Below are 27,562 nucleotides of genomic sequence, written 5' to 3'. Positions count from 1 at the left end.
TTTTTTCACTTTGTAGGGAAAAAAATAATCTCTTCCCAGGTGGTGTTTGACTTTCAGCAGCCTTCTCCTTTAGGAACTACTTGGAGTTAAGAGAAAGGGTCTTTGTGGAGCTAAAGGGATGTAGAAATTGGAGACACATAATGTTTTGTTTTATGGCTGGCATCAGAATTACTATGAGACACATTTCAGCTTTCCATTTTGGGACTTTCCAACACATGTTCCAGCATTTAGGCTGGAAAAAACCAATGCTCTTCAAATTCTAAAGGAAAGAATTCTTGAAACCTTGAGACAATCAAAGTAACCTAAGTGATATTAGTTTAATGAGTTATATGTTTCTTCGTGTCAAAAATTTAATTTCAGCCTGATTTCTCTTTCTCTTTAGAAGTGGAACGGATCGTGAAAGCAAATGACCGTGAATATAATGAAAAGTTCCAGTATGCAGTGAGTAAAACATACACAGCGCATACATGCTGGGATGGGTTCTACCTTAAGGACAGTTGAATTCATGCCTTCTAGAACTTTATGACTTCACCAAAAACTTACTATGTTTAGACCCATTTTAGTATCAGGGTCCTGTATATTTCTATAAATACAGATTTTAACATTATTTATACACTTATTTTTGTCCTGCAGTAAGAGTGGTTGGTATGCCCTTTGATATAGGAAGAAGATAAAAAATTTCTTTCTAAAGAAGTGATGTTTATTTCATTTTGGTGCTGATTTGGCCACTAGAACACATAGGAAAATATAAACATGGGCCTCTATGGTTACCCTCATGGGTAATTCTTGGTGATAAAAGTGGTGGTATTGGCTGATGGGTGATAAATAGCTTTGGGGGATTTTCTGTAAGTAACTCAGGCTGAATTTGGAGAAGTACGTGTAGGACAGAGTTTCCAGGTCCTGAATGATTGTGTTTATCAAGTGAGAAGTGATGATTAGTTAAAATGTATGGGATTCAAGTTTATACTGAACTACTTTTTAAAAAATTTTAAATGAGGATTTTTTGCATTTTTATTAGAAATATTATCTATTAAGTCACTGGCACTGTTCTAGGAACTTGTGATACATTGATGAACAACTTCATGAATTACAGGATGGCCCTCATAAAGATCTTCTCATCTTTCTATGACTCAACCTAAGTTGCTACATGGAATCTTTTATAAGCTCTAATAAAGATAACTAATAGAATTGATTTTGTGGGTGACATTTGCCTCGTAAGACCTACTATAAGATCGAGTACAGCAGCACATTTCATGAAAGAAAGTCTCAATTCAAAGGTGGTTTTGATAACTCTGAAGGCAGGCAAACTTAGGCAGTATCCATTTAGGCACTAGCAATGGATAGTTTTTAGCATTTTGTTCTTATTGGCAGGTATTTTTCATATATGGAGATGGATGCATTGGTCTATTATAGCTTGGTACTATTAAATATTCAGCAAAGGTAGCTAACAATTCCTCTTTTCTCATACTGTGCTAATCATCTAATTATAATTTGTTGATCAGTGAAAGTTTTCTGACAAAGAATTAGTATGCTGGCTCTTTGACAGATTTCTCATTATAAAATAATATATTGGAACTCTGATTTTCTTTGTTAATCTTATAAACTTGGTTAACAGAAGTCTGCCCTTGGGAGAAGGAATCCTTCTCAGGAGGGTAATGAACATGTTTCTTAGCCTTAAATAATGGGACTAAAATTCCTCATGGTGATTAATGCCACTTTGTGTGGCTTTTAGTTATTTGGCTTCTGTCATCATCATCAGAATTGGCCCCATGCCTTTATATCCCTTCTATAGCTAGTCCTTTAACTGTCAAGGATGACTCTTGAAAGCCATGACCACCAAACCCCAAATCAGAGGACTAGACATGTGTATATTTTAAGACCTTAAGGAAAACAGTAATAAGTAATCTGCTATGGTGTAATTATGCATTTAAGTATATGGCTGTGTTTACTTGTTTTCTAGTGTGTAACAAGTATTTTCATTCTGTGAGTAGTAACTCTATAAGGAAAGCCTACCACTCAGATTAAATAGATGTTAACAGTTGGCCATGATGGTTTCAGATCATCAATGATACAGAGATGGTTTTCTTTTGAGATTTCATGATATTGAACAAAAGCACACAGATTTGTGGCTGCAGCTGTGTTTTCTCTTGAGCTTCCTAACAACAAAACGATAGAACAATATTTTATGGCTGTAGCAGATCATATAAGCAGTTTGGTCTCTAAGAAACAACCTTTAAAGGAAAGGACAAAGTGCATTATGAGCTGGCAAAACCAAGAAGGACAAGAGTTGAGAAAGGGAGGCTGCAGAGCAGAGAGGGGCCCAGGTATCCTTGGTCTATTAATTACTGCTATGGCTCAAGGATGAGGAAGGCCTCCATAAATGGGCATGGGTCCCCAGTAGACAAAGCTGATATTGTCTTGATTTGGGAACTCCCAACTGGATGGCTGTCCATATGGTGAACTGTGGGGCCATTCTCAGTCCTAGTCTATTTGGCTACAAGTTGGGGGTGATACAAGTACTAATTTCATAGAGTTGTTGTAAGGATTAAAGTAGAGTAACACACAATGACCCTATGAGCTTTCTGTGTAGAGATGGGACTACGTCTGGTTTTAAGGCTTTTAAACCACTTGCTATATGGAATATATTTGTAAGAAAGGTGAAATCCTAGTGCCTTTTGCTTAACCTCGCCCAGCTTTAAAGAACTGTTACACCAAATGGAAGTAGATTTGAAGAGACCTCAAAACTTGGAATGCTAACAATTGAAAAAGCAACATTCCCACTTAAACATTAAAAAAGAGTGGGAATAAACTGAAATTTTTTACGAAAAAGATACAAGGACAACTGGTGAAGTCCCCCCATATGTCATAGAAAGAGTGTTTTAGGATAAAATAGACCATAGTTTGAAACCTTTCTCATTTGCTAACTTGTGAACTCAATTTGCTTCTAATTATCAGTTATTTCATCTGTGAAATAGGGTGTTTCCTCATAGGACCATTTATTAAAGATTATATAAAATATTTGATAATAGCAAGACTAGCAAATATACCTGCATATATACATATCTCCTGCTGTGCACCAGGCCCTGTGCTAAACATTTTATACGGATTTTCTCTTAAAACTAACAAGGTGGTGGGCAAGTAGTCACAATAAATTATTGATTCCCTATCTGAAGCATCAGATAGAATAAGATAGTGGTAATAGCAACGTTAGGAAGACGCTGAAAAATTGGCTAAAGTAGTAGAAGCTGTTTTGCATGCTGAAAAATTAGCAGTTCTGTGATACTGAAGGTGTTGAAGTTGCTGATGGTGCAAGGGTTAGAGAAACCAGACTAACAGTGTATGTAAATGATTGTGGTTATAGAGACCCCCTCCCAGCCCTGTCAAGTAAGCCATGTGGAAATGAAAATTATTCAAGGAGGTATTTATCTGTACCTCATTGAGGTATTTACCTGCTCTGTACAAAGCATTTGACAAGGTTAGGAAATTGACCTGACACTTTTGGCATGGATATTGATGGGTAGATCCATGACTAACAGAGATAGTAATAAAGATAGTGGTACTAATAACTAATACACACCTGGAGTATGTAAAGCACACCATATGAAAAGCATTGAGCTAAGCACTCTACTATATTAAACTTATTTAACCTTACCACAATTCTATAAATAAGAGCACTTATATTATTTCAGAGCACTTATATTATCTGTGTGTAAAAACATTGAGACACAGAGATCTTACTCAAGTGACTTGGTAAGGTCACATAGTTAGATAGTGACTCCCATTCTTACAGCTATGTGTCCAGCTACATACCAGATGTTTGGTTTGCCCAGCTCCATACCAGGCCACAAAACCAAGCAAAATGAAGTGGGTCTCCATTTCCAGAACTAATAGGTGGTGAAGCTGGAATTCTAATTCAGATTGGCCAGATTCCAAAGCATGTTTTTCCCATGATGCCATGCTGTTGTTTTGACCAATCCCAAAGTTCCTAAATCTCTTCTCCTTTTCCTCACATATCTACTTATAAAATATTTGTACTCTGGAGACAAAGGCAAATAAATCAGATAAAAAATTTTATAAATGGGAGTCTGAGAATGACCTTAAATCTTACCCTTAGCATTTGTAAATGAGAACTTGGGAGAAAAATTTACACAAAGCTCAGATAAATGGTGTGATTTCCATAAGCCCTAAGCCTGGCCAAGCAAACGTTTCTGTTTGAAGGCTGAAGGAAGGTATTTCAATACCTGGAGAACCTTAATTTATTAATGAAGCCTAAAGCTTCAAGGCACGTTATAGGATACAGCATAGGCTTAAAAAATGATCAAAGTGCTTTTAAGAGATAACAAAAGGCAAGGTTAATGATTCTAGGTGAAATTAATTGGTAAATTAGACATGATATTGCGAAAACTGGAAGGTAGAAAACATAAAATTACAAACAGGATTTTGGACTGTTCAGACGTGTACAGCAAAGCAGGACTGGAGAGTGTAGGGAGAGCCGGCCAAGTGCTGGAATTATTATTCTCATTAGAAAGGAGTTCAAAGTTTTCCTGGTTAATAATAGGAATGAATAATGCTAGTAATGAAAACAGTGGTTGCATTAAAATATGTTAATGTTAAAAATGTTAGAAAAATTGTGAAAGTGAGCCAAGCATCCAGACCCATTATCCCTATTAAAAGGAGTTCAAAGTGAATGGTGGAAGCTGTGAAAACAGTTGTAGTTCTATTAAGATGTGTTGATGTCAAAAAAGTCAGGAAAAAGTGTTAGATTAATTATGGCTATTTTCTGATTTTGTTTAAAAATAAAGAAATGACATTGGAAAACATTGGTTTTCTCACTGGTTCTTCTTTTTCTTTTTTAAAAAAGCACAGGCACATACCATCTTCATTCAGTTCTCAAATTCAACAGAATTTGAGAAGGCAGATGAACTCATTTGAGTCATGAGGAAGTTATCCTGCCTCAAACTTAGAAGCTTCAGTCAAGCTGGATGCTTAATATCTGTATGTATTTTATGCACAAATGTAGAGTAGAAGTTCCAAAAGATTTTTTTTTTGAACTAAATTGTTGAACCCATTTAGGAATTGTGCAGGCTTAGATAAGTTGGTGAAAATGTGACCAAATAGTTTTGCATGCTTATACAGAAAACCTTCCATCCAAAAATAGCAATTTTGATACCCTGACTTACTCCTAGAATCTTAAAATGTCTTGTCAATATCATGGTTGTTGGATGGAATTTGCTGTTGGTCTTGTGATTTTTTTGTGCTTGCTAGAGCAATGATGATTTGGATTTTCCAAAGAGTGTTCATTAGTGTGACAACTTGGCTCTCTCAGCTGTTAGTGCTACAATGACATGACCAAGACTCCCTTCGAAACAAACTTTTTTCCTCCCACCCATTTATACAGGGTTTTATATGTTTCCACTTTTTTTTTTTTTTTCTCTTAGGTGGTTAAGAGTGGAGTAGAAAAATATGGCTCACCATTCTTCTGGGTATGTGAGCTTGACTGAGGTTACAAGGACCTCTTTAGGGCCACATTACAGTGGTGTGTCTGTGTTTCTGAGACCAGGCTGGTATAACAGTAAAACTTTGTGTTCCTATATGTAGGAGTGAAACTGAAGGTTCACTGTCCATTCCTCACCCCCCACCCCAAGGTTTATTTATTTATTTGAGAGGGAGAGAGAGGGGACATGTGCACTCATGTGCAGGACAGTGGGGTGGGGCAGATGGGGAGGGAGAAAGAGAATCTCAAGCAGACTCTCCTCTAAGCATGGAGCCTGAGGGGGGCTTGATCCCATGACACTTGAGATCATGACCTGAGCGGAAACTAAGAGTCAGATGCTTAAATGACTGAGCCACAGAGGTGCCCCTGTTTGTTTTTATAGAAATAAAAATGACTTTCAAAATTCAGTATACTCACAATGTGCCTGCTCTAAGCCAGAAACATGCATGTTTGTTGACTGACTTACTTTCCAAAGAAGATTTGAGACTATGTACAAGAAGAATATAAAGCTCAAAGGCATTAACATACACAAGGAAAGTGGTATGGAATGAGTAAGTCACAGAGATGAAAGGTACTACATAGGGAATTTGATCAATGGAGTTATAACGGTATTGTATGATGACAGATGGGAACTACACTTGTGGTAAGCATAGTGTAACCTATAGAGTTGTCAAATCACTGTGTTGTACACCTGAAACTAATGTAACATTTCATGTCAACTATACTTCAATTGAAAAAATGAGGAAATTGAGATGAGCAGGCTGTTTTTGTGGGTCCCAAAGTACCTGCCAGAAGGCCTTAAAATCTTAGAATGCCAATGCATTTAGTTTAATTTAATTTAATTTAATGCTGCTGGGATTACCAGGACAGGGGATATAGGTTCTGCTCTCTACCTGAGCATATATGATCTACTCAAGGACAGAAGGCTAACCCATAAGAGCAAACTTGGTAATAGGTAACAAGGAAAAGTAATGCTAAGTCCTAATGGTGTGATGTGGCTTGTAAATGTTAGGGAAAGTGTTTGAGGAAGTCTTGCCAGAAAAAATGGGAATTGATGTGAGCCTTGTTTGTATGTCAACATTAGAAAAGGGAGAAATGAGCAAAGTCCCATAGTTGGACCTAATTGGGGGTGAGGGGTGTGTCATAGGAAATTATTCTTCAGGTAGGTGAGATTATTCAAAAAAATTTGAGTATGAGGTAATAGGCTCTCAGGAGTTGAGGAGTCACAAAGTGAAAAAAGAATTTTGTTTGCCTTCCAGATAAAATAGACTAGATATCCAAATGGGGATGCCCAGGTAATACAGAAAATAACTGGGTGGGCTTACAGCTGTAGAATAGAGATATCAGTTAGAGGAAGATGCTTAAAGCTAGGAAAAAAGTAGAATTTGTTGAGGAGTGATGGCTGACCTGTGTGGTATGGGGGTAGAAACCCACATTTACTTAGGGGTAGGGGGAACCCAAGAAAGAGCAGGGAGCAGCAGAGATGGAGAACAAAGGGAAGACAATGAGATGAAAGCCAGAAGAAAGGAGTCTCTCAGGAAATTGGGGGTGGATAACCATATCTAATGTTAGGTGCTCATGAGGTTAAGAACTAAGGAAAAACACCTTTATTTTATTTTTTTAAAGATCTTTAAACTTCAATATAGTTGCCACACAATGTTACATTAGTTTCAGGTGGACAACATAGTGAGTGGACAAAGCTCTATGCTCACAAGTGTAGCTACCATCTGTCACTGTACAGTGCTATTAACAATACCATTTACTATATTCCCTGTGCCTTTACCTTTTTCTCACATGACTTATTACACACCTGGGAGCCTGTACCTCCCACTTCCTTTCACCCATTTTGCCCATCCTTCCCCCACATCCCCCGCAGTCATCACTTTGCTCTCTATAGGTCTCATTCTGCTTTTGGTTTCTTTATTTCATTTGTTTTGTTTTTTTTTAGATTCCATATGTGAGTGCAATCATGTAGTATTTGTCTCTCTCAGTCTGATTTATTTCATTTAATGTCATACCTTCTAGATCCCTCCACGCTGTTGCAAATGGCAAGATTCTTTTTACGGCTGCACGATACTCAGTTGTATATATCTATATGTATGTATGTATATATATATCACATCCTCCTTCTCTATTTGTGCATGAACATTTAGACTGCTTCCACACCTTGGCTATTTTAAATAATGCTGCAATTAACATAGAGATGCATATATCTTTTTGAATAGTATTTTCATTTTTTTTTGGTAAAAATCTAGTACTGGAATTACTGGACCATATGGTATTTCTTTTTTATTTCTTTTTTTTTTTTTTGAGGAACTTCCTTATGGTAAGAAAAAAATCTTTTTTTTTTTTTTTTTAAAGGTTTTATTTGTTTATTTGACAGACAGAGATCACAAGTAGGCAGAGGGACAGGCAGAGACAGAGGGGGAAGAAGGCTCCCTGCTGAGCAGAGAGCCCAATGTGGGGCTCAATCCCAGGACCCTGAGATTATGACCTGAGCCAAAGGCAGAGGCTTTAACCCACTGAGCCACCCAGGCACCCCAAGAAAAACATCTTTATCAAGAAGGGCGTGATTAGAGGACCTAAAGAAAATAGCTGTATAATTTTTTTTTTTTAAAAAGTTGAGATTTGGAAGTCAAAGGGCAGAAAAAAATATGCAAAAGATAAGGGCATGGAGTTATAGTCCACTCAATTAATAATTTGCAATAAAAAGGAGAAAAGTAGTATAGAAGCTTTCAGACTCGCCGAAATTAAGTACATTTTTGAATGAATTCTTCTCACATATTTTGGCTATCCAAATCCATTGGAAGATAAAACTCTTAAGTATTTTTTTGAGGGGGAAACTTGGGATATCAACATGTGGGGCACCTGAATCCCGCTTTAATCCCCAGCCTGACGGGAAATTTGGGTTTCTCTTTCTTTTCTTCCTGAGCAGCATAGTTGCATGCCGAAGTGCCCTAGATCCTCACCAGCAGGCCTGATTACCAGAGCAATTTAGGCACCAACTGGAGAGTACAGATGATGACAAGCAGTGTGACAAGTTGGAATTAGTTGTGGAAAGTACTAGTAACTTGCATTTGTTATGGGTTTCTGGTTGTTGGTTGCTATGCTTTGTATTGGGGTTTTCCCATAGCAACAGTAGTTTTTTTTTCTTTTCTTTTTTTTTTTTTTTAACAGACATTGAAAATGTCTTCTGTTCTGTGTGCTGTTAATATCTTTGTAAATTATTCCATGTTCTATGTGACCAAACTTTTTCCTTTATAAATAATCTACTTGGAGAAAAGGTAATTTTTGGACTTCATTTTCTTTTTGGACTTAAGAGTTTAAAAGTATAAATATTTTATCTCTTTGACATATGTTTTATTTACATAGTGTTATTTGGCTAAGCAGTTGTCTGATTCCTTATTTCTTTAATTTGGTTGGTCTGTTTTAATCTTTTGTTTAACCATCTGAATTCCCATTTCTAAATGTTCTAAAAAGGTGCATTAAAGTAATTAAAGAATCCAATCAAACTCTAAACTTTATCTAATTAAACTCCAGTTAAACTTTGAAATGTTTGCTTGTTATTTACCTGTTCCAGGCTTGAAATAATTTCCGTGTGCTCATAAAACTTGTTCTGTTTCATCTGTTTGTGAAGTAAATTCCAAGTAAAAGCAGATTTTTTAAAATTTTACTTTCTTCATTGCAATGATGTGAAATTGAAAAGTTTCCAAGCAATATATAATTGGAATTAGAAGAATTAAAATAAGCTAATTGTGGCAGTAGACTCTTAGAGCTCATTATTGCGAGGACACAGTGGTATAAATTTAAACCAAGACCAAGAAATGAAAAGACGCAGGAAGAGAAATAACTTCCTGTGTGGAGTGAGCACCACAAATGCAGTTTCCTTTGTTGGCAAAAGGTTTATGAAAGTTATCCATAAATCAATCATGTGGATAAAATTGGGCAAGTTCAGTAACAGTTGAGAAGTTAACAGAAAAACCACCAACCCCAACGGTTTCAAAGTGGTTTTTATCTTGTTTTGTAGTTATCTTTATTGGACCAAATAGTGTGGTTCTGTGAATCATATTATGAAAAGATGGCAATTATCATATTTTACATTTTGTAGTTTGAAAATTAATCAAATCATTTGTGTTTAAAATGTCTTAAATTCATGTCTGCAATTATGAAGCCAGTGGTCAGATTATTGGATTTTGTATGTGGCTATTTCTACAGTTTCTTATAAAGGTAAGCTATTTAGGCATGAAGATCATATTGGAAGATATTTTAAAATTGATCTTAGGAGTTGTTTAGGAGCTCTACGTGTATGGGTGTAAATGTATGTGTGTTGCATGAATATGTGCATGTAGGTAAGTTTGTAGTTGTAACTCTGTGATACATCTCTGTAAGAATGTTCTTGCTTGACTAGAGAGCCTGTTCTTAGAGGAATAAAGCACAGGACAGCAATCAGATTCCTGTATCTAGATCAGAGATATATATATCTCTTGGTACTGTGCCTTGACTTCTCCAGCAGCTCTAATTGTTCTGGGTTTCATTCATGCTCCTTGGTTGTGAAGCTTGCTGTGAAACAAGCAAGCTCATGTCATGGCTATGGGTATCCAGGTGCCTTTCAGATAGGTTGCAGATGCTGACATCATTCCACACCAGTGGTTGAAAAAATGCAGGGAAAGAGTTGCCTTATACAAATGGAAAAACCCAACTGGCTTCTCTGGTACTGCAAGGAAGTTAGCTTAAGTTCATTATAGAATTTCAGGGTGAAATTATCCTTTCAAGCTTTTCCACCCCGTTCCCTCTACAGAATTCTCACGAACTGCATACCCAATTTTTGTTTATATCCCTTACAAGAGGGCAACTCACCAACTCTCTTTAGTGGGAAAGGGTGAGAAGTGTGGGGTCCCATCTGGCTCAGTTTTAATTATTCTGATGATGTTCCCAAACTAGGGAGAATAGATAATTTGTCTTCTAAACCAGATCACTTTTGAGAATGAAAGGGGATCCTGTTAGTTACTTTGCCAAGACAATGGGCCTACACTGGGACTGTCACTCTATCTATAACCCATTTTCAACCTTTGTATTTATTGACTGAATTTGGAACTTCTCTGGGGCTCTGTCTTTGGATAGTTTTAATTATTAGGCAGTTTTTCCTTCAGTTGAGCCAAATCGATTTTCTCTTGCTCTATTATTTATTGGTTTAGCATTTCTTCTAATGCCAAAGCCAAGCAAACGTGTCTCCTGATTCACATGATAAACCTTCTGATAATGTATTTAAAATACCAAACTTGGGTTCATTGATTAGACTTATCTCCAGTATAGTCACCTGCAATTCCTACCCCACTTTTTCCCTGTAAAGAGCTTCAGCTTTTCTATAACCAACTCTGTAAAGTGGGTTGTTCCAGAGTCAAACAACATATTCTAGAAGTTGTTTGAGCAGCTTGAAGTAGAAGAAGAATTATTACAGTAGTCTAAGATAGCACTAGCTTTTTGGTGATGGCTGACACCTCTTAATCTCTTACTAATCTCATTTTCATCATTAAGGACAAAGACTATGTCACATTTATCTCTTTATCTTGCTTGTCATAGAACTTGGCACACAACAAATACCACTTCCTCTGTCATTAAATATCCCTTTCATTATTGTCTCATATGAAGACTTACAGCATGTCTTCTGTATCTTCACTGATACCTAATCCAATGGGCCAGTTAAATCAAAAGCTCTGGAAGTGGAGTCCAACCTCTGGTATATTTTTTAAGCTTTCTGGGTGATTCCAACGAGCAAACAGGATTGGGAATCACTGTTCTAAGTTAGTAATAAAAATATTGAGTATAACACAGTGGAGGACAACTTATCACTAGATACCTCCCTAGAGTTGCCATTGGGCCATTAATCATTATGAATTTCTGACTTACCTAGTTTCCAATCTTTATAGTTAACCAACCTTGCTACCAATCTAATTTTTAAGTATATTATTGATTTTTATCTTAATAAGCAGAATTTTTTTTTTAAAGTTGTTACAGTGCTGGCTAGGTGGTTTCTATATGGAAACAGAAGGGCGGAATAAATAATTGAACTTTAGATTGTTTTCTAAGTCCTGTTTCTATGATTCTTGCAAACCACTTAGTTCCATGTTGCAATATTTTAAATACTCTTGTAGCCCATATGCCACAAAAACGCCATTGTTCTACGCAAGACATTTTTGAGGTTAGAAGCACAAATGGGCTGAACTTCTTCATAATGTTTTGCAGAGACAACATTGTTCAGACTTTTCTAGGTGAGAAAATAAGTTAAAGAAAGGTTTGACTTTTTTTTTTCTTCTCTCTTGCTCTCTGATATGGTAAAGTTAATAAACTGCATGAAGATGTTGTGCTAAAAATGTGAAAAATATGCATTTATGCCAGTGCCTATCTTATTTTGGTAAAAGTGGTTCTCTAGGTTTTGTACTGGAAATTACTGGTTTGTTTTGTGAATTACTAACAATTATATTAGCTCATGTTTTGTTTTGGTAAATGGAGTTACTTTTTCCCCTCATGTATTTTGAATTTTTTTCCAGTTGGGTTTTCAGCCTTGTATTGAGTAATTAGTGAGTGTTTGTCACTTTGTTAAATACTTTTGAGGCTTGAAGTATAAAACAACTCTTAGCCCTTCAAGAGTTTGCTGCCTCCTTAGATTTTGAGAGTATTTTATATACATGGATGAAATAGCAGTTTAAGACATTGCAATATTAAGTATGAAAATGAATAGTATTAGACTTATAATTAGCATTTTCACTATATATGGGTAAGGAAGATAGTTTTCTAAGAACAGATGGATCATTTTCTTAAAGTAGTATTGGTAATGTCTTTTAAAAATTATGAAAGAATGTTAAAATACTATGTTGTATTTATATAAAAATGGTCTGTCTGAATTTGGGGAATTATTGGGCCAAAAGTCAAATGTCAGTCACCTTTTAGCCCATCTCAACCTAAACTGAATGAAGAAAATGATGATGAGCTCATTCAAAAGTACTCCTGGGACATATTGGAATTAAGTTTTTTGAGTCTGAAAGGTAGTTGAAATTTTTTTTTTAATTCAAATGTGAATATATACATATATATAATTTCTGAAAACCAATACTTCAGGTATTTTAACATCAGGAATAATCTGAATTTGTTTTATGAACAAATAATTACAAATAAATTCCTGAAGCCATATAGGGCCTATATGCTCTTGCCTGTGCAAATGATCAGTATTTTGCATTTTACACTTAAGCATTTTAATAAAAGGGTTTCTTGTACTCCCATTTCTTCTCCTCACCCTGCCATGTTCCCCTTGTTTTCACATACCTGTGGAATTTCTCCATAGTCCTGTGTTTTGCAACCTAATGCTTGGTCTGATCTATTTGTAAGAGCTTAAATTGAAAATGTGTGAAAAAATCTCCATTTTTTCCAATGATTTTTCTTTTTATTCAGTGTATTTTTCTTGAAGGATTAAAGGAGAAGTCTGGAAGAATATCTTCAGCTGAGCCAAAAGGACATTTTGTCTTTATAGTCTAAGTCTTCAAGGCATTTATTTGTGATGACTCAGCTCCATGGTCTATTGGTGAAATCAAGTGTTCTTTTGAAAGTTCATAATCTATAGTGCACAAATCAGAGTTTTTGGATTTGTAATCTAATTATTTACATAGCCTTTTGAAAAATACATGCAGCCTTGCTTATATAACAGAAATTTGTGCTTATCAATACTCTCAGAGGTTATTTAATACTTCGCTTCTTGAAGTGTGGTTCACAGATATCAGACCAGCATCCCTGGCTTCACCAGGAGCTTCTTAGACATGCAGAATCTCAGTCCCTCTTCCCTAAATATTGAGTCAGAACCTGCATTTTAACAAAACCCTCAAAGGATTCATATGCACATTTGGGTTTCAGAAGCAATAGACCAATCCTCTGTTCTCATTTTAGTTAGATGAAGATTTTGAAGATTGTAACAAAAACAAAAGAGGTGAAGAGGGGAAAAAAAAGTGTTTAATTATCAGGCATAATGCTAATACTTTAAATGTGTTCTCAGTTAATCTTCACATGCACACATGCATGGTGGATATTATTACCCACATTTTATGGATGGGGACACTGAAGATTACAGGGACTAGGAGATAATTTTCCAAGGTTACTTAGCTAATAAAATGGTGAGTCACCATGCAGATTGAGGAATCCAAGCCCTCACTTTTTCCTAATACTCAATTATTTCTTGGGACCATAGGCATTCACTAAGTACTACTAACTAGTTTCTTTTTTGGGACTATGACTTAGATTTTTTTGGAAAATGTCTTCAAGAAGCTCTTGAGCTTTCTGAAACTAGGGGGCTTGCAAGGAGCATCTTCTTAATCTGTGAATTTTAAATTTTGAAGTTTGATTTGTCATCGTCTACATGTAATTCCTTTCTTTAAGACATGTCTGTCTTTAAAAATTTTTTTTATTAATTATTTTAATTAACATATAATGTATTATTTGTCCCAGGGGTACAGATCTGTGAATTGTCAGGCTTACACATTTAACAGCACTCACCATAGCACATACTCTCCCCAATGTCTATTACTCAAGCACCCTCTCCATACCTTTCCTCCCCCCAGCAACCCTCAGTTTGTTTTGTGAGATGAAGAGTCTCTTATGGTTTGTCTTCCTCCTGATCCCATCTTGTTTCATTTTTTCCTTTCTTATTCCCCAAGTCCCCCATCCTGCCTCTCAAATTGCTCATATCAGAGAGATCGTATGATAATTTTCTTTCTCTGATTGACTTATTTAACTCAGCATAATACCCTCTAGTTCAATCCATGTCGTTGCAGATGGCAAGATTTCATTTCTTTTGATGGCTGCATAGTATTCCATTGTATATATATACCACATCTTCTTTATCCATTCATCTGTTGATGGACATCTAGGTTCTTTCCATAGTTTGGCTATTGTGGACATCACTGCTATAAACATTCGGGTGCACGTGCCCCTTCAGATCACTACGTTTGTATCTTTAGGATAAATACCCAGTAGTGCGATTGCTGCATCATAGGGTAGCTCTATTTTCAATTTTTTGAGGAACCTCCATGCTGTTTTCCAGAGTGGCCGCATCAGCTCGCATTCCCACCAAAAGTGTAGGAGGGTTCCCCTTTCTCCGCATCCTTGCCAACTGTCATTTCCTGACTTGTTAATTTTAGCCATTCTGGGCATGTCTACCTTCTTAACTCCCTTCCTTCTTTTCATCCTTGTCCATATCTTGTTCTTTGCCTCCTTCTCCTTTATAATGGCCTCTGTCAAAATAGTTGTCTCTGTCATGAGTAAGAGGGCACATGTTGAAAACATGTGATTTTTGCAACAGAAACCTGGCATATTTCAATAGCATTTTCAGAGAAACAGTGGGGCTTATTCACAAATGCAAAATCCAGTTTAAATTCACCATGTGGATGGTATACAATGTTGGTGATCTAGTCTCTTCCTGAAGTATATGCAATTGTAAGTAAAGTGCTTTTAGGTGAAGCTATTTAGGGTTGGAATATGCCATACCTTTACCTCTCCAGTTTCCCTCCCCATATCTTACTTCCCAGCTCTACCTAGTTGCCTGAAAACTTTTTGTTTCCAAGATCTTTCCTATTAGGAAGGAAATCTTTTTCACACTGAAGGGTTAGAAATTAATGTATCCTTCTTTGGGTATGGAGTCAAAATGGGAGAAAACGACCAGAAAATGTGTTTGACCCAAAGAGTTGACCTATAATATATAGTCATATAATAGGTATGTAAATATTTTTGGTAGAGGACTTCCCTGAATGACTGCTACAGTTGACTCTGTTTTTATTCATTTATACATGCATTTATTTAACCACAATTATTAAGAAAAATTAAAAGTATTTTTTAAAATTATAAAGAGCAACAATTATTGTGGAATTGCTGTGTGCCTGGGATGGCGGTGAGGTCCATAAGGGTGAACAAGACTCAGCAGTATTTTTCTTCAAGGCGCTCAGAGTCCAGTGGGCCCTTCTTCAGGTTTGGAATCAGAATATTTCCTAGGAGCCTGGGGAGGGGGTACTGTGGCCCATAACTGGCTTGGCCTTTTCAAGCGGTTTTAGCCTTTCTGAGTGTCACTTTCTTTACTGAGGATATAGGCAAATTGTTTCCCTGGAAAGGACTGTTGTGGGAAGATAATATCTAAAATAGATTTGACACCCTTTCCTTCCTTATTAGAAGTAAAATAACCATTTGGGAAAACCCGTTTCTCATAAAATCCTCAGGCCATGTGCCATAGTCCGACCCCTCGTTCCCCATCCTCCATCCCCTTCACATCTTTCTTACTTATATCACCACCGGCCTGCAGAGCACAGACTTCGAGTCCCATGAAATGCCTCCCAATTCTATTTCTATTCTGTCAAACTCACCAACCTCTTTGGGTTTTATTTTTTTTATTTTTTTAAATTTTTTACCCCTTAAACCAACACACTTGCATAGGAGTCTGGATGAATGTTTTGAACCCTTCCCCCCGATGGAGTCAATCAGGAGGAGGAATGTCTAAGAGGAAGGCGCTGTGAAAGAGGAATGTGAAGGAAGTAGAATGAGATGGTGGAGAAGGTGTGGGTGATGTAACTAGGAGCCCGCCCTTCTTTTGTCCGTGCACGCATGCATGCATTCATTCATTTCTTTGTTCATTCAGAAAGCAGGGGAAAGGATCTGGTCTGCTCTTTGTACTCACTGTTACTCCTAGCTGGCCTCCTGGTGATGCTTGGGTGAATCACAAACTATTAAATAAACAAATCCCCACTGGAACCCCTCCTGGAGTACTCAGAGTTGTTCTGTGAGCAGCTCAGCTGCAAATCAGTTCAGGGACTTAGAACATCTGTCTTAGTGAGTTTTGATCAGAAACTCACATTTGAACCCACTGTGCATTTTCTCTCCATATCATGGCAGCTCTTATTCTATTCAGCACTCACATGAGCTTCTTACTGAACCTCCGTCAGCTCCTACAAGACAACTGTCTGTTTTTATATACGTCACCAGGGAGCCCCATTTCCAGTTCCCTGAAGCAAATTCAGTTTTTGTCTAACTCAGAACATCCTAAGCAAAAACTGCCAAATTTGCTGGAAATTCATTAAACTCTTTGTAGATGATGTGATCACAAAAAATAAGAGATTGGCACTTCAATTTATTTATCAAGTGTTGCTGTTGTGTTTTAAGTTATAGAATACTTTAAAGCCTCGCTCTTCTCCCATTCCATGTAAAGAATTTTATTTCCCTTGTGTCCTAACTGGTCCTTTATCCTCCCTTTCAACAACTCTACTCTCAAGTAAAAATTATTCGAAATACAAAAAATCACAAAGGTGATGTGGGTTTGTCTAAATTTAGATTTATTGTCCCACTCTGGATGAGAATGGGCTGGAGACCAAGAAGTAGAGATGTTGTAGGAGGGCATTTCCATAAGTTGGCCATGGGTCCTAATTTCTCCTGCATCCTGCTGGAGATGGGAATTCAGAGAGACATACACTTCTCACCTGATTCCCACGGGTTCAGGAGAAAATTGCATGATGTTATTTGTATAGCACCCTATTATAAGAAGTAGAGTTCTAGGAAGGATTAGACTATTTGTAGTGTGTTATTATAACCCCTTGGCCCTTCGGGGAAATTCATTATGGGTGTCTCCTCATTAACTGGACTTTTCCATTGTGCCTTTGTTATTGTCATAAATGCTGAAGTCTTGCCTGAAATTTGGCCTTGTTCCCAGATGGCATAGCAGTGTGAACGTGGTCTAATTTTTAGTCCTAGTAAACAAAGCAACTCATATGCCCTATGTTGTTGAAAGACTCAGGAAATGGTTCAGGAAATGGACCCGAGAAAGCCAGCTCCATATCACCTCAAAGAAATGTCTAATCTGGTTGTCCAGGGCTTCTAAAGCTCTAGCATGAGATAGGCAAGTAGGCCAAAGCTGAGGACCTGCTTCCCTGCAGATGGCAGATCTACAGGGAAGAGGCACAGAAGAGTTTTGGTAAAGCAGAAATCAGCAAACAAATCATTATGGGACTATGAAGGTCCCACTGAAATACAACCTTTGATTTCTTTTTTTTTCTCTTTTGTATGGCTTCCTTTTCTTTTGTATCTTCGCTCTCTGGAGAAGGTGTATACTAAGTCTCCCTCTCTCTCAACCTGTGTAATTTTAAGAGCATTTTTGCTCTTTTCAGATATCACAAAAGAAAAGTTAACATTTTATTTGGACCTAGTTAGAACCCTTTATATGTTGTATGCATCTAAATGCCCTGGAGGAAAAATAAATTAGTGTGATTAAATTAATCTCAGAGGGAAATTTAATTTGTCCCCCTGGTAATTGTCCAAAATTAGTTCTTTGTAGATAAATTACTATTCATAGACCATTTACTAGTTCTAGAACAGTCTTGCAGAAGCTGGAACATGAAACAAAATTCTGAGGATAGAAAAGAAAACAAAGTAAGGTTTATGTTACCACCAGGCAGATTGGCTTTGGAGGCACACTGAGGCTGAAATCCTGCCTAGCTATTGCCTGTGATTCTGAGGTCTAGATGGGAAATGAAGTTCCCTAGACAAGGCTGATGATGTTCTCCCTAGACTGGAGGTATGGAAAGTGATTGTTCTAGCTGATTGAATTTATGTGCATCTTTCACTGTCCTGTGGTTTAGAAAGTTTTTTTTTTTTTTTTAACCAAGGAATATTGTAGGAGGGCCAGTGGATTTATTAATCAAGAGGCAGTCTAGAAATTCTTTGTTTCTGGCTCATTTCCCAGGAAACACATACCACTTAGGAGAACACATGACTCTACAAAACAGCTTTTATGGGCAGCCCTGTAACTGCTCTAAGCCTCAGTTTCTTCATCTGCAAAGTGGTGCTGAAGTAGAAACAATTCATTAGATTTTTTGAAGATTATCTGAGATGATGTATGCACAGTGCTCAGCACCGTGCTGGGCCTGTGTAGGGAGACAATACATATTAACACAGCAACACCATTACATGAAGAGTCATACTTTCTTCATTACACATCCAAGTCTTGGTGACACATGGGTCATACTCCTTTTCTTTGATTATAACAATGTGTAGTCTGGCAATTTTCAAGCTTTTTCTGAGTATGTTCCCTACTTATAAAAAGAAAACCTTCCTGTATCTTTTGGTAGATGAATGCATAAAGATGTGATGTGACTACTCAGTCATTAAAAAGAATGAAATTTTGCCATTTGTGACCTAGAGGGTATTATGTTAAGTGAAGTAATTCAGAGAAAGACCCCCTATATGTGGAATCTAAAAAACAAAACAAATGAACAGACAAGAAGGCAGAATCAGACTCCTAAATGCAGATAACAATCTGGTGGTTGCCAGATGGAAGGTGGTGGGAGGCTGAGTGAAATAGGTAGAGAAAATTAGGAGGTATCCAAATTTTCAGTTATAATTTGCAGAGATAAAAAGTAAAGCATGTAGGGAATATAGTCAATAATATTGTCATAACATTGTATGGTGGCTGCAGTTACCGTGGTGAGCATTGAGTAATGTATAGAACTGTCAAATCACTGTCCTATACCTGAGACTTATTTAACATTGTATGTCAATTATACTTTAATAAAAAATCCAAATATGTTGCCCATATTAAATACCCAGCAAGAAAAAAAAATACATATACATGTATTTACTTTATGTATTTGTATGTATGTATTTATATTTGAATACATTTGAATACACTCAGTATTTGTATTTTATGTATTTATGTGTTTATATATGTATATAAATATAAGTATGTATATATAAATATCATGTGTATGTGTGAATATACCTAGTCAAGAAAACCTGTGCATCAAACATTAATAGCCTCAGCTTTAAATTTCTTTGTTAAAACATCCATGGAAGTTATCGTTTTTTTTTTTTGTTTGTTTGTTTTTTGTTTTTGTTTTTGTTTTTTTTTAATAGCTTAAAGGACTGCTGTGCTTCCCCTGGAGAACAGGTGCCCAGTGGTCTCATCAGATAGTCATCTTGAGGTTGTGTGAATCTGAAATGTCAAATAAGCAGGCTTCTTAAGGGAGTCTCGGCAGGCAACGTGCTCCTCTTTTATTGCTCACTGTTTTCTTCGTAGTCTTGATCACTTTCTTTAACTGTGTGATCAGTTTATACGTTTGTTTATTCTTGCCTCTCTCCCCACAACTAAAATGCAAACTTGGTCTAGGAAGATAGAGACTTTGTCTATTCACATCTGTAGTCCTGGTTCAATGACAGTGCCTGTCACATGAAAGGCCCTTGTTGTATGAATGGATGAATGTTGGGGGAAGTGTGGCCTCTCTTTACCTCCCCACAAATGCTTTTGTTCACGTTGTGGAGCTCAGGCTCAGGAGAACCTCATGCAGATGGTGGTGGTGGGAACAATGATGATGTTTATTGGTGGCTCTCTGTAAAGCCTCTTCTGTGGCTCCGACCTCACTCAGCAGTGTTCACAGAGGAATGCGCTATCATCTTGCCATGCCTCCCAGCCCTGAGTGCTGTACACTCTTCACCATTTGACCAATACAGAGGAGATGTGGTTCTGCCTGGTGTCAGGCGCCAGACTCCCAATCTTCAGGCTTATTTGCCCCATATGTGAATTCTTTTGGTACCTTTGCATAAAACATGGCTGTTTCACATATTTCCTGAGCAGCGCAAATGCCTTTAGGCAACTTCCTTTTTTTTTTTTTAAGCAAGTGTTCTGTGGATGCCGTCTCTTTTTGGGTTTTATTTTATGGTTTAGAGATCATTTCTCTTCAAGAGTCAGGACTATTTCTCTTTCTGAAATCCATGTTGTACCATATATCTGTCTCCTCTACTGGCAAGGCTATTAGGCTCTTTCCCCCCTCAAGCTCCTGACAGTTACTTTTTATAGCTGTCATGACAAAAATGTTTCATCAAATGTGGGAGGGAAGATCTTGTGAGAGTGTGGAAACTGTGGTACTCATTGCGAAAGCTCCTGGGGTTTGGCCTGTGGGATCACAGACGCAGGCAATGTCCCCGGACAACCACCAGATGCATTTAGGCTTGGCCTTCTATGACTCATTCTTTAAGGCAAATATAGAGATGAAAGTACACTACTGTATAAAAATGTAAATTGATTTTGTATGTATTAATGTTTTTATCTGCTATTTTGTTGATTGGGAGTAAAAGAATAACTGAAATTGACTTAGACGACAAAATAAATGAACAAATCATATGATTGAGAAGTCTGGATATAGGGCTAGCCTCAGGAGAGGCTTGGTCTAGTTTCTTTCTCTGCATTTTCCAGCCCTGAATCTTCAGTGCAGAATTTATTTTTAACAGCTTCCCCACTCATGGTCCCAAGATGCTGTCAGTGATCCCTAGGGCTACTTGTTTCCAGGTTGGAATCCAGTAGGAAAGAGAAAGCCAGTATCTCCAGCAAATTCCCAGAATTGACGTGGGTCATGTGCTAATCCCTGAACTCAAAATTTTAATCAGGAAGATGGGCCATGTAGTTGGCTCAAACTAATCTGGGTCTGACTCTGAAGTTTTAGATGAGAAATGAATTCATCCAGACCACAAGACTAGGTAATTTGCAGCACTGTTAGCTGAGGGGAAGGGGAAAATAGTCAAATGTCTGTTACACCTAGCATTAAAATAAGACTGGATTTGTGGTGCTAAGTTTGGTTTTTGATACTTGTTTTTTATGGCTGATGTGTCTCACACTCTCCAAATACTAGGCTTAGTTTCCATTTCTGGTTGTGGTGTCCATCAGTCTTTCTGGCTTTCTACCTTTTGGGCACATGATGGCTCTTTCGAATCAGTGAATTGTGAGCATTTGGGCTGAAGCATTGACTTGTATTTACAAAACAGAGCATTCTCTTTCCCTCTGGAAATGCAGTTGGAAGTACCTGAGATGGTGAATGGTCCATTGTGAGTAACAAGAGTGAACAGAGTCTTCCTGGTGGCTGATGTTGAATAAGTAGCATGAGCAAGAAATAAACCTTTATTATTTTAAGCCATGAAGATTCTGGAGTTGTTACTGTGGCATACCCAGTTTATTCTGCCTAGTACATTGAATTTTCTAAATCCATTTGGATTATTTGGGAATTGCTCAGAAAAATCTTTTATTTATGTGATTCTTTCACCATAAAACTCAACTCAAAAATGCTTTTACATATGTGGTCTGGTTTTATCTCCACAATAGTCCCATAAATATGTAGGTGAGAAGTATTAGTAACTCTGTCTTTCCCATGGAAGAATTGAAGTAAACTCCCCAAATTTTCAGTTTACTAATTTAGCAATGTTTGTTATTTTTCTATTTGCTTCATTTTCTTAAGCAATACGATTACACAATAAAATCTCATTATAAAAAATAATGCCTCTCATTTTGCTAATATCTAGTTTGATGTTCCACCTTTGAAGAAATTCTCATTTTTACTTTATTCTTTTCCTGTAATAAATACTTAATGTTAAAACGTAAAGGACTTTGGCCACTGCTGCTTCCGTTGCAAAGCGAAACTAAAGGAGGGCTTATCTGTACTATTTACTTGTGTTGAACTTTGTAAAAAACCAAAAGGGTCACTCTTGGAGGGATATTGAAAGATAACACAGGAAAACTGTAATCATACAGCAGGCAATAGATAAGCAGAGCTCCTACAGAGGGGGTTGACTCAAGAGGAAAATGTAGATACATGGTATTATTTTCCTTGGTAAGAAAATGGCAGCAGGCCAAAAATTCAGAGTGGAGGAGAGAGCAAGGGCTGATTGATCTGAAAACAGAAGAGAGAATTGCCTTGCTCTGAATTGGCAAAGAACACTGCTGAAAAGAGTGGGCTCTGGAAACAGAGTACCTGGGTTCAGATCGTGGTACCACCACTTACCAGCTGTATAACCTTGCTTAAATTACTTAATCTCTCTAAATCCGGGATTCCTCTTCTATAAGGAATAAGGATAATAGTATCTATTTCATAAGGATATTGTGAGGATAAAATGAGCTGTGAACTGTAAAGCTCTTAGAATAGTACACATGGGAAGAGTTTGATAAATATCAGTTGCCATTATATTATTATTATTATTCATTGTCAACCTTTCTGTCACCGCCTGTTCCAAGCCACCCATAATCTGTCACCTGGACTAATTAAAAAACCTTCTCATTGGTCTTTCCTCATCTGTTTTGTGTCATTTCCAACTTGTTCTCCACCCTGTAGCAAGGGTAATCTTCTGAAGTTAGAATCTCAACAAGTTGTTTCTTTGCTTATAACTTTTCAGTAATTCCCTCTTCACTTAGATTTTTAGTCTTTATGATAAAGTCCAAAATTCTTAGTGGATTCCAAGGAACTACTCTATCTAGCCTCAGTCTGTGCTGACCTCTTGTACAGCCCCATGGCCCCTTTTGTAAACTCCCAAGTGAGCCATCTTCTGCCTACCTTGGCACATTTGTATTAATATATTTTAGAGGAGCAATGCTTTCTTCTCATCCTGATGTTGTCTTCCTGATGGAGGGATCTCTACTGGGGTGACACTTCTCTTACCACCCCTTTACTTAACTTTGTAGTGAAGTTATTTGTTTGATGGGTCAGTCTTGGAGGGATATCTGGGCCTCACCAGCTCCGCTCTGCCCTCTTCCTCTTGGAAGCAAGCTCTCTCTAGGGAACGTGCATTTTCTCATGCTTCTCTAGGGGTAGACCCCTTTCACACTGCATGGGAGGTTCCCCCTGCTCCAGAATGGCCTATGGCCGCGTGGTTAATCTACCACATTGTGGGACAGGTTAACTGGTCCACCTGGCTAACAAATGAAAGCCATGACTTCCAGCCTGATTTCCTTTCGCACTAAAGGTGCTGTAGGGATTCTCCAGGTGTACTCCTTTCTCCTTGTTCTCCTTTTCCTTCTCCTCTTCGTCAATTCTTTTGAATAGGGATGTTTCTAGTGGTTCATGGTGGAAAAGTCATGCTGAAGGGATAGAGGTGAAGATTTTCTGTGCTGTATTATGGAATGAACTGTACTAAAATTTGCCTGTAAGCCAATAGGTGGTTCAGTGAAATGACAGACTATTTAAGGTGTGACCTATACTCACATCCTTGGAGAAGGCGGTGGAAATAGAAACACTTTTTCCTTTCAATTAAAAGAGACAGGTAAATGGTCCTCCAGGAGGGGGAGCCCTCGTTCTTTGTTCCCAGGCATAGCTATGCGGGTTTGCATCATCTGTGACCAAGTAACAACAGAGCCCGAACATCACAATCATTTTATGTTAAGTTAAATAGGAGAAAATCGTCACAGACCTGTGACTATTATCACTTTGTCCTGCTCATTGTCTTTTCACCTATGTGGGATTCAGTTTTGTAGGAGAGTTTCTTTATAATTCCAGTCATGGTGTTGAGCTTCCCAGCAGATGTTCCATCTGTCCTTTTACAAGGTACAGGCTTAACCTCATTTTAGTTTCAACTTAGAAGAAAATATAAAACAGGAATATGTGATTTTTTTTCTTAGTTAACTGCTTTTTCTCCTTAGCTTTCCTCCTCCCTATTATTTTCTCCAATCCCTTCATCAGAAATATGTTTCATCATTGACAGTTCTCATAGCCTCCCTTTCAGCCCAGACCTTGAGTAGATAACTCACTGCAAAATATTCCTCATCAGCTTACAGAACAGTTTTAAGTACATTACTATGTATCAGACCAGCAAAGCTGGGAAAATTTTCTCGACACCTCTCTTACTGTGCCACAGTTTGTTGCATGGAGCTAGACACAATGATTCCTGGTAAATGTTTAAAATAGCTATTTAAGGGGCACTTGGGTGGCTCAGTCAGTTAAGTGACTGATCCTTGATTTTGGCTCAGGTCATGATTGTGGGCTTGTGAGACGGAGCCCTATGTCAGGCTCGGTGCTGGGCATGGAGTCTACTGGAGATTCTTCTCCCTCTTCCTCTTTACTTTCCCCAATCCCTGACCCCCATTGCTCATGCTTTCTCTGTCTCTTAAAAAAAAAGAAAAGAAAGCTATTTTAGTAGGTGCTCATTTTCTTTAATGACAGTAACAATGATTGCTGGAAGCGTAATTTCACTTAAACTAAGTCACACCAACTAACCTCAGTTTTAATATATGAGTGGGTGGAAAATCTCTGGGCATATTGATTCAGAATTTCAGAGAGACTTATCACCCCAGATTTTGCTATCTTTGTAGATAAGATGAAATTAAGTCTTGTGGGAGTATAGTTAGGTGCATTTATAAATGGTTAAATTCAACCAAACATATTTTGTATAAACTACTGAAAAGATGTTAATCTCTGCAGAGGTCTCTAGTAGTTTGCCAATGAACATCTCCTACCAGTTCAAAATGCTTATGCCCATGGGGATAGCGGGGAGGGGTAAAGAGGGAGAGAGAATCTTAAGCAGGCTCTATGCCCAGTATGGAGCCCCACATGGGGCTCAGTCTCATAACCCTGAGATCATGACCTGAGCTGAAATTAAGAGCCAGACGCTCCACTGACTCAGCCCCCTGGGGGCCCCTGCTTGCATCTCTTAATAGCCACCTTAGATTCCATTCGATGTGTAGTTGGGGTCGGCATATTCAAGTCTCAGTACAGTCTTTGTAGTTTCAGCCTTTTGCTGGAAAATCAGCTTAGTCTGCCCACCATAGCTATTCTGCTTGTTGTCATAACATTGTTTCCTGGGACATAAAGAGAATCTGTCTTTCCTATACTGTGTCACTTTGTGGGGCTGGTACTTACCACACTTCTTGCAGAAAGTCCGGTGGTTTTAGAAATGTTCATCATGGGGGGCACCTGGGTGGCTCAGTGGGTTAAAGCCTCTGCCTCGGCTCAGGTCATGATCCCAGGGTCCTGGGATCGAACCCGGCATCGGGCTCTCCACTCAGCGGGGAGCCTGCTTCCTCCTCTCTCTGCCTGCCTCTCTGCTACTTGTGATCTGTCTGTCAAATAAATAAATAAAATCTTAAAAAAAAAAAAAGAAATGTTCACCATATTCAGCACTAAAGATGCTTTGTGAATTCTCCAGATGTACTCCTTTCTCCTTGTTCTTTTCCTCCTTCCTTCTCTCCAAAAGTACCATCAGCATAGAAAGCTATTTTTTTAATTAAAAAAAATTTTTTTTTGGTCTTTAGTCATAGTCATATCCTTTGTAATGTATTAGTCTACAGCTTTGGAAGAATATATAAAAGGCACATGTTTGAAAGTTTTTGATGGCAGAAAATATTGAATAATTTAAGATGGTATATTCAAAGCTATTTTTTTCAATAGATTGGTACAGTAGAAATATATGAAAGACCTTGTACATCAGTATTTTAAAAAAGCAACCTATAAGTATTTAGGAAGGGGAGACCGGATTTGATAGTGATTTATGAAGAGATGATCTAGAGATTTTAGTTCATCCAAATTCCGTGAATAAACAGTTAGATACAGTTGCCAAAATGCTGATGAAATTTTAAGGTATGTTAATACAATAGTCCAAAACATAGAACATCGAAGTCTCTACTGTACGTGGGTTGGTTGACTCAGATCTGCAATATGTGTATGGTTCTGTGCAGCATGTTTTAAGAGAGATACAGAGAGGTTGGGATAAATCTAAAAGAAATGGATCAGGAAGAGATTTCTGTTAAATAAGTCATGGAGTGACTGAGGGGTTTGAGAATGCCTGGATCAGAGTTGAGATTTTGGGAAGTCCTGTGAGTGGTCTTCAAATATTTGTAGATTTCCAACATATGAAGGGCTTCGACTTGGTGTAGGTGACCATGGGGATGGAAATTGGCACATGAAAAAAAAAAAAAAAAAAAAAAAAAGTTACAGGGAAGCAGATTTGGGTTTCTCATAATAGACCTTTCTAGCAATTCCAAATCTGAAATAGAAATAGGCTGGTTTGTGAGGTGGTCAGTTTTCCATCACAGAAGACTTTCAAAGACAAGCCCCTTGTCAGAGCTATCTAAAGGGTAGGAAGGTGGACCAGATAATCTCTGAAGTTTCTTCCAACCTCTCAGTCACAGCATAAACTCAGTGTCTGCATATGGTAGGTGTTCAAGCAATATTTGCCAAATGTATGAATGCATAAGAGTAAAACATCTCAGGGGCAGGTATTGTACTTGATACATTTTTAAGTCATGGATGATTTTATGGCACGGGCCAGTAATTTCACCTATATCAGGAGAGTGTCATCTTTGGGAAAAATGAAGACCTTGAGCCAAGAGAACTTAACATTTTCTACATAATTGGTTTATCTGTCTTGTTATGGCATAATTCATGTTTCGCCTTGTTAAGTTTTAGAGCTGTTCTGATAATGAGCAATACCTTGCCCCAATCTAATATGATGGTATTTCTTTTTCAGGATAATCGTATCCACACATCCAAATACAACATTCTTACCTTCTTGCCAATTAATTTATTTGAACAGTTCCAAAGAGTGGCAAATGCCTATTTCCTTTTCCTTCTGATTTTACAGGTAATGTTTAGATTGTTCCTCTTCATCATCTGTTTGTTAAAAGTATTTATATAATTTGAAAAAGTATGCTAATTCACTCAGCTGGGTGTTCTTGATTAGATAAAACCATTCTTATCAGATTTTGACTGTTATTTTTGCTGTTTCTTTTCACAAATGTGGGAGGGCTACTAATGGGTAAAAACTAGTACATTCATCATTTTAAACACTGAGGTCATTTTAGAATGCAGCCATGCACTTTATCTGAACCAAACCAGAGCCTAATAATTACTGTCCATAGCCTCCCTCCTTTCTTTATCTCCTTCTCACATCAACAGTGTGGGTGTTGCCAGAGTTGAGGTAGTCTAGCTGAGTGGTAGGTAGTGGAAACTAATTGGGCAAATTTCATTTGTTTCTAAAAACAATGACATCTTTTCTATGAATAACAAATGATGTATGCTCTATCTTCACTGTAGAGTGACCTTTTTTTATGGTTTTTGGTGGTTAATTGGTAGTTAATAAACTTCCTTTTTTCTCCCATCTGACTAAAATAGGAGCTTAAATGAAATTTCAGCTTTTACTGATATTTTAGGGAATAAAATGCATAAATCAATGAATATACATAAACAGTTCATGAGAGCTGGTTATTTACCCAATATTTATTTTATAGTAATTTAATCAGACCAA

At 37.5% G+C, this 27,562-nt stretch overlaps 1 protein-coding gene across 3 annotated transcripts in view; it reads left to right on the top strand.

The window, feature by feature from the left end:
* The window catches only part of ATP8B4 (ATPase phospholipid transporting 8B4 (putative)), a 255,071-nt gene that overhangs the window by 54,520 nt on the left and 172,989 nt on the right, over positions 1-27,562 (top strand). For all 3 annotated transcript variants that reach the window (XM_059372800.1, XM_059372801.1, XM_059372802.1), the window contains exons 3-4: positions 383-441; positions 26,786-26,899. In XM_059372800.1, coding sequence (XP_059228783.1) covers positions 383-441; positions 26,786-26,899 — 173 coding nt within the window. The remainder of the gene's footprint in view (positions 1-382; positions 442-26,785; positions 26,900-27,562) is intronic.

Source organism: Mustela nigripes, chromosome 13, assembly GCF_022355385.1.
Source record: "Mustela nigripes isolate SB6536 chromosome 13, MUSNIG.SB6536, whole genome shotgun sequence".
In the NCBI taxonomy this organism is placed as follows: Eukaryota; Metazoa; Chordata; class Mammalia; order Carnivora; family Mustelidae; genus Mustela; species Mustela nigripes.
Note: the sequence above shows the minus strand (reverse complement) of the source record. Positions and strands in the feature narration are given on the sequence as shown.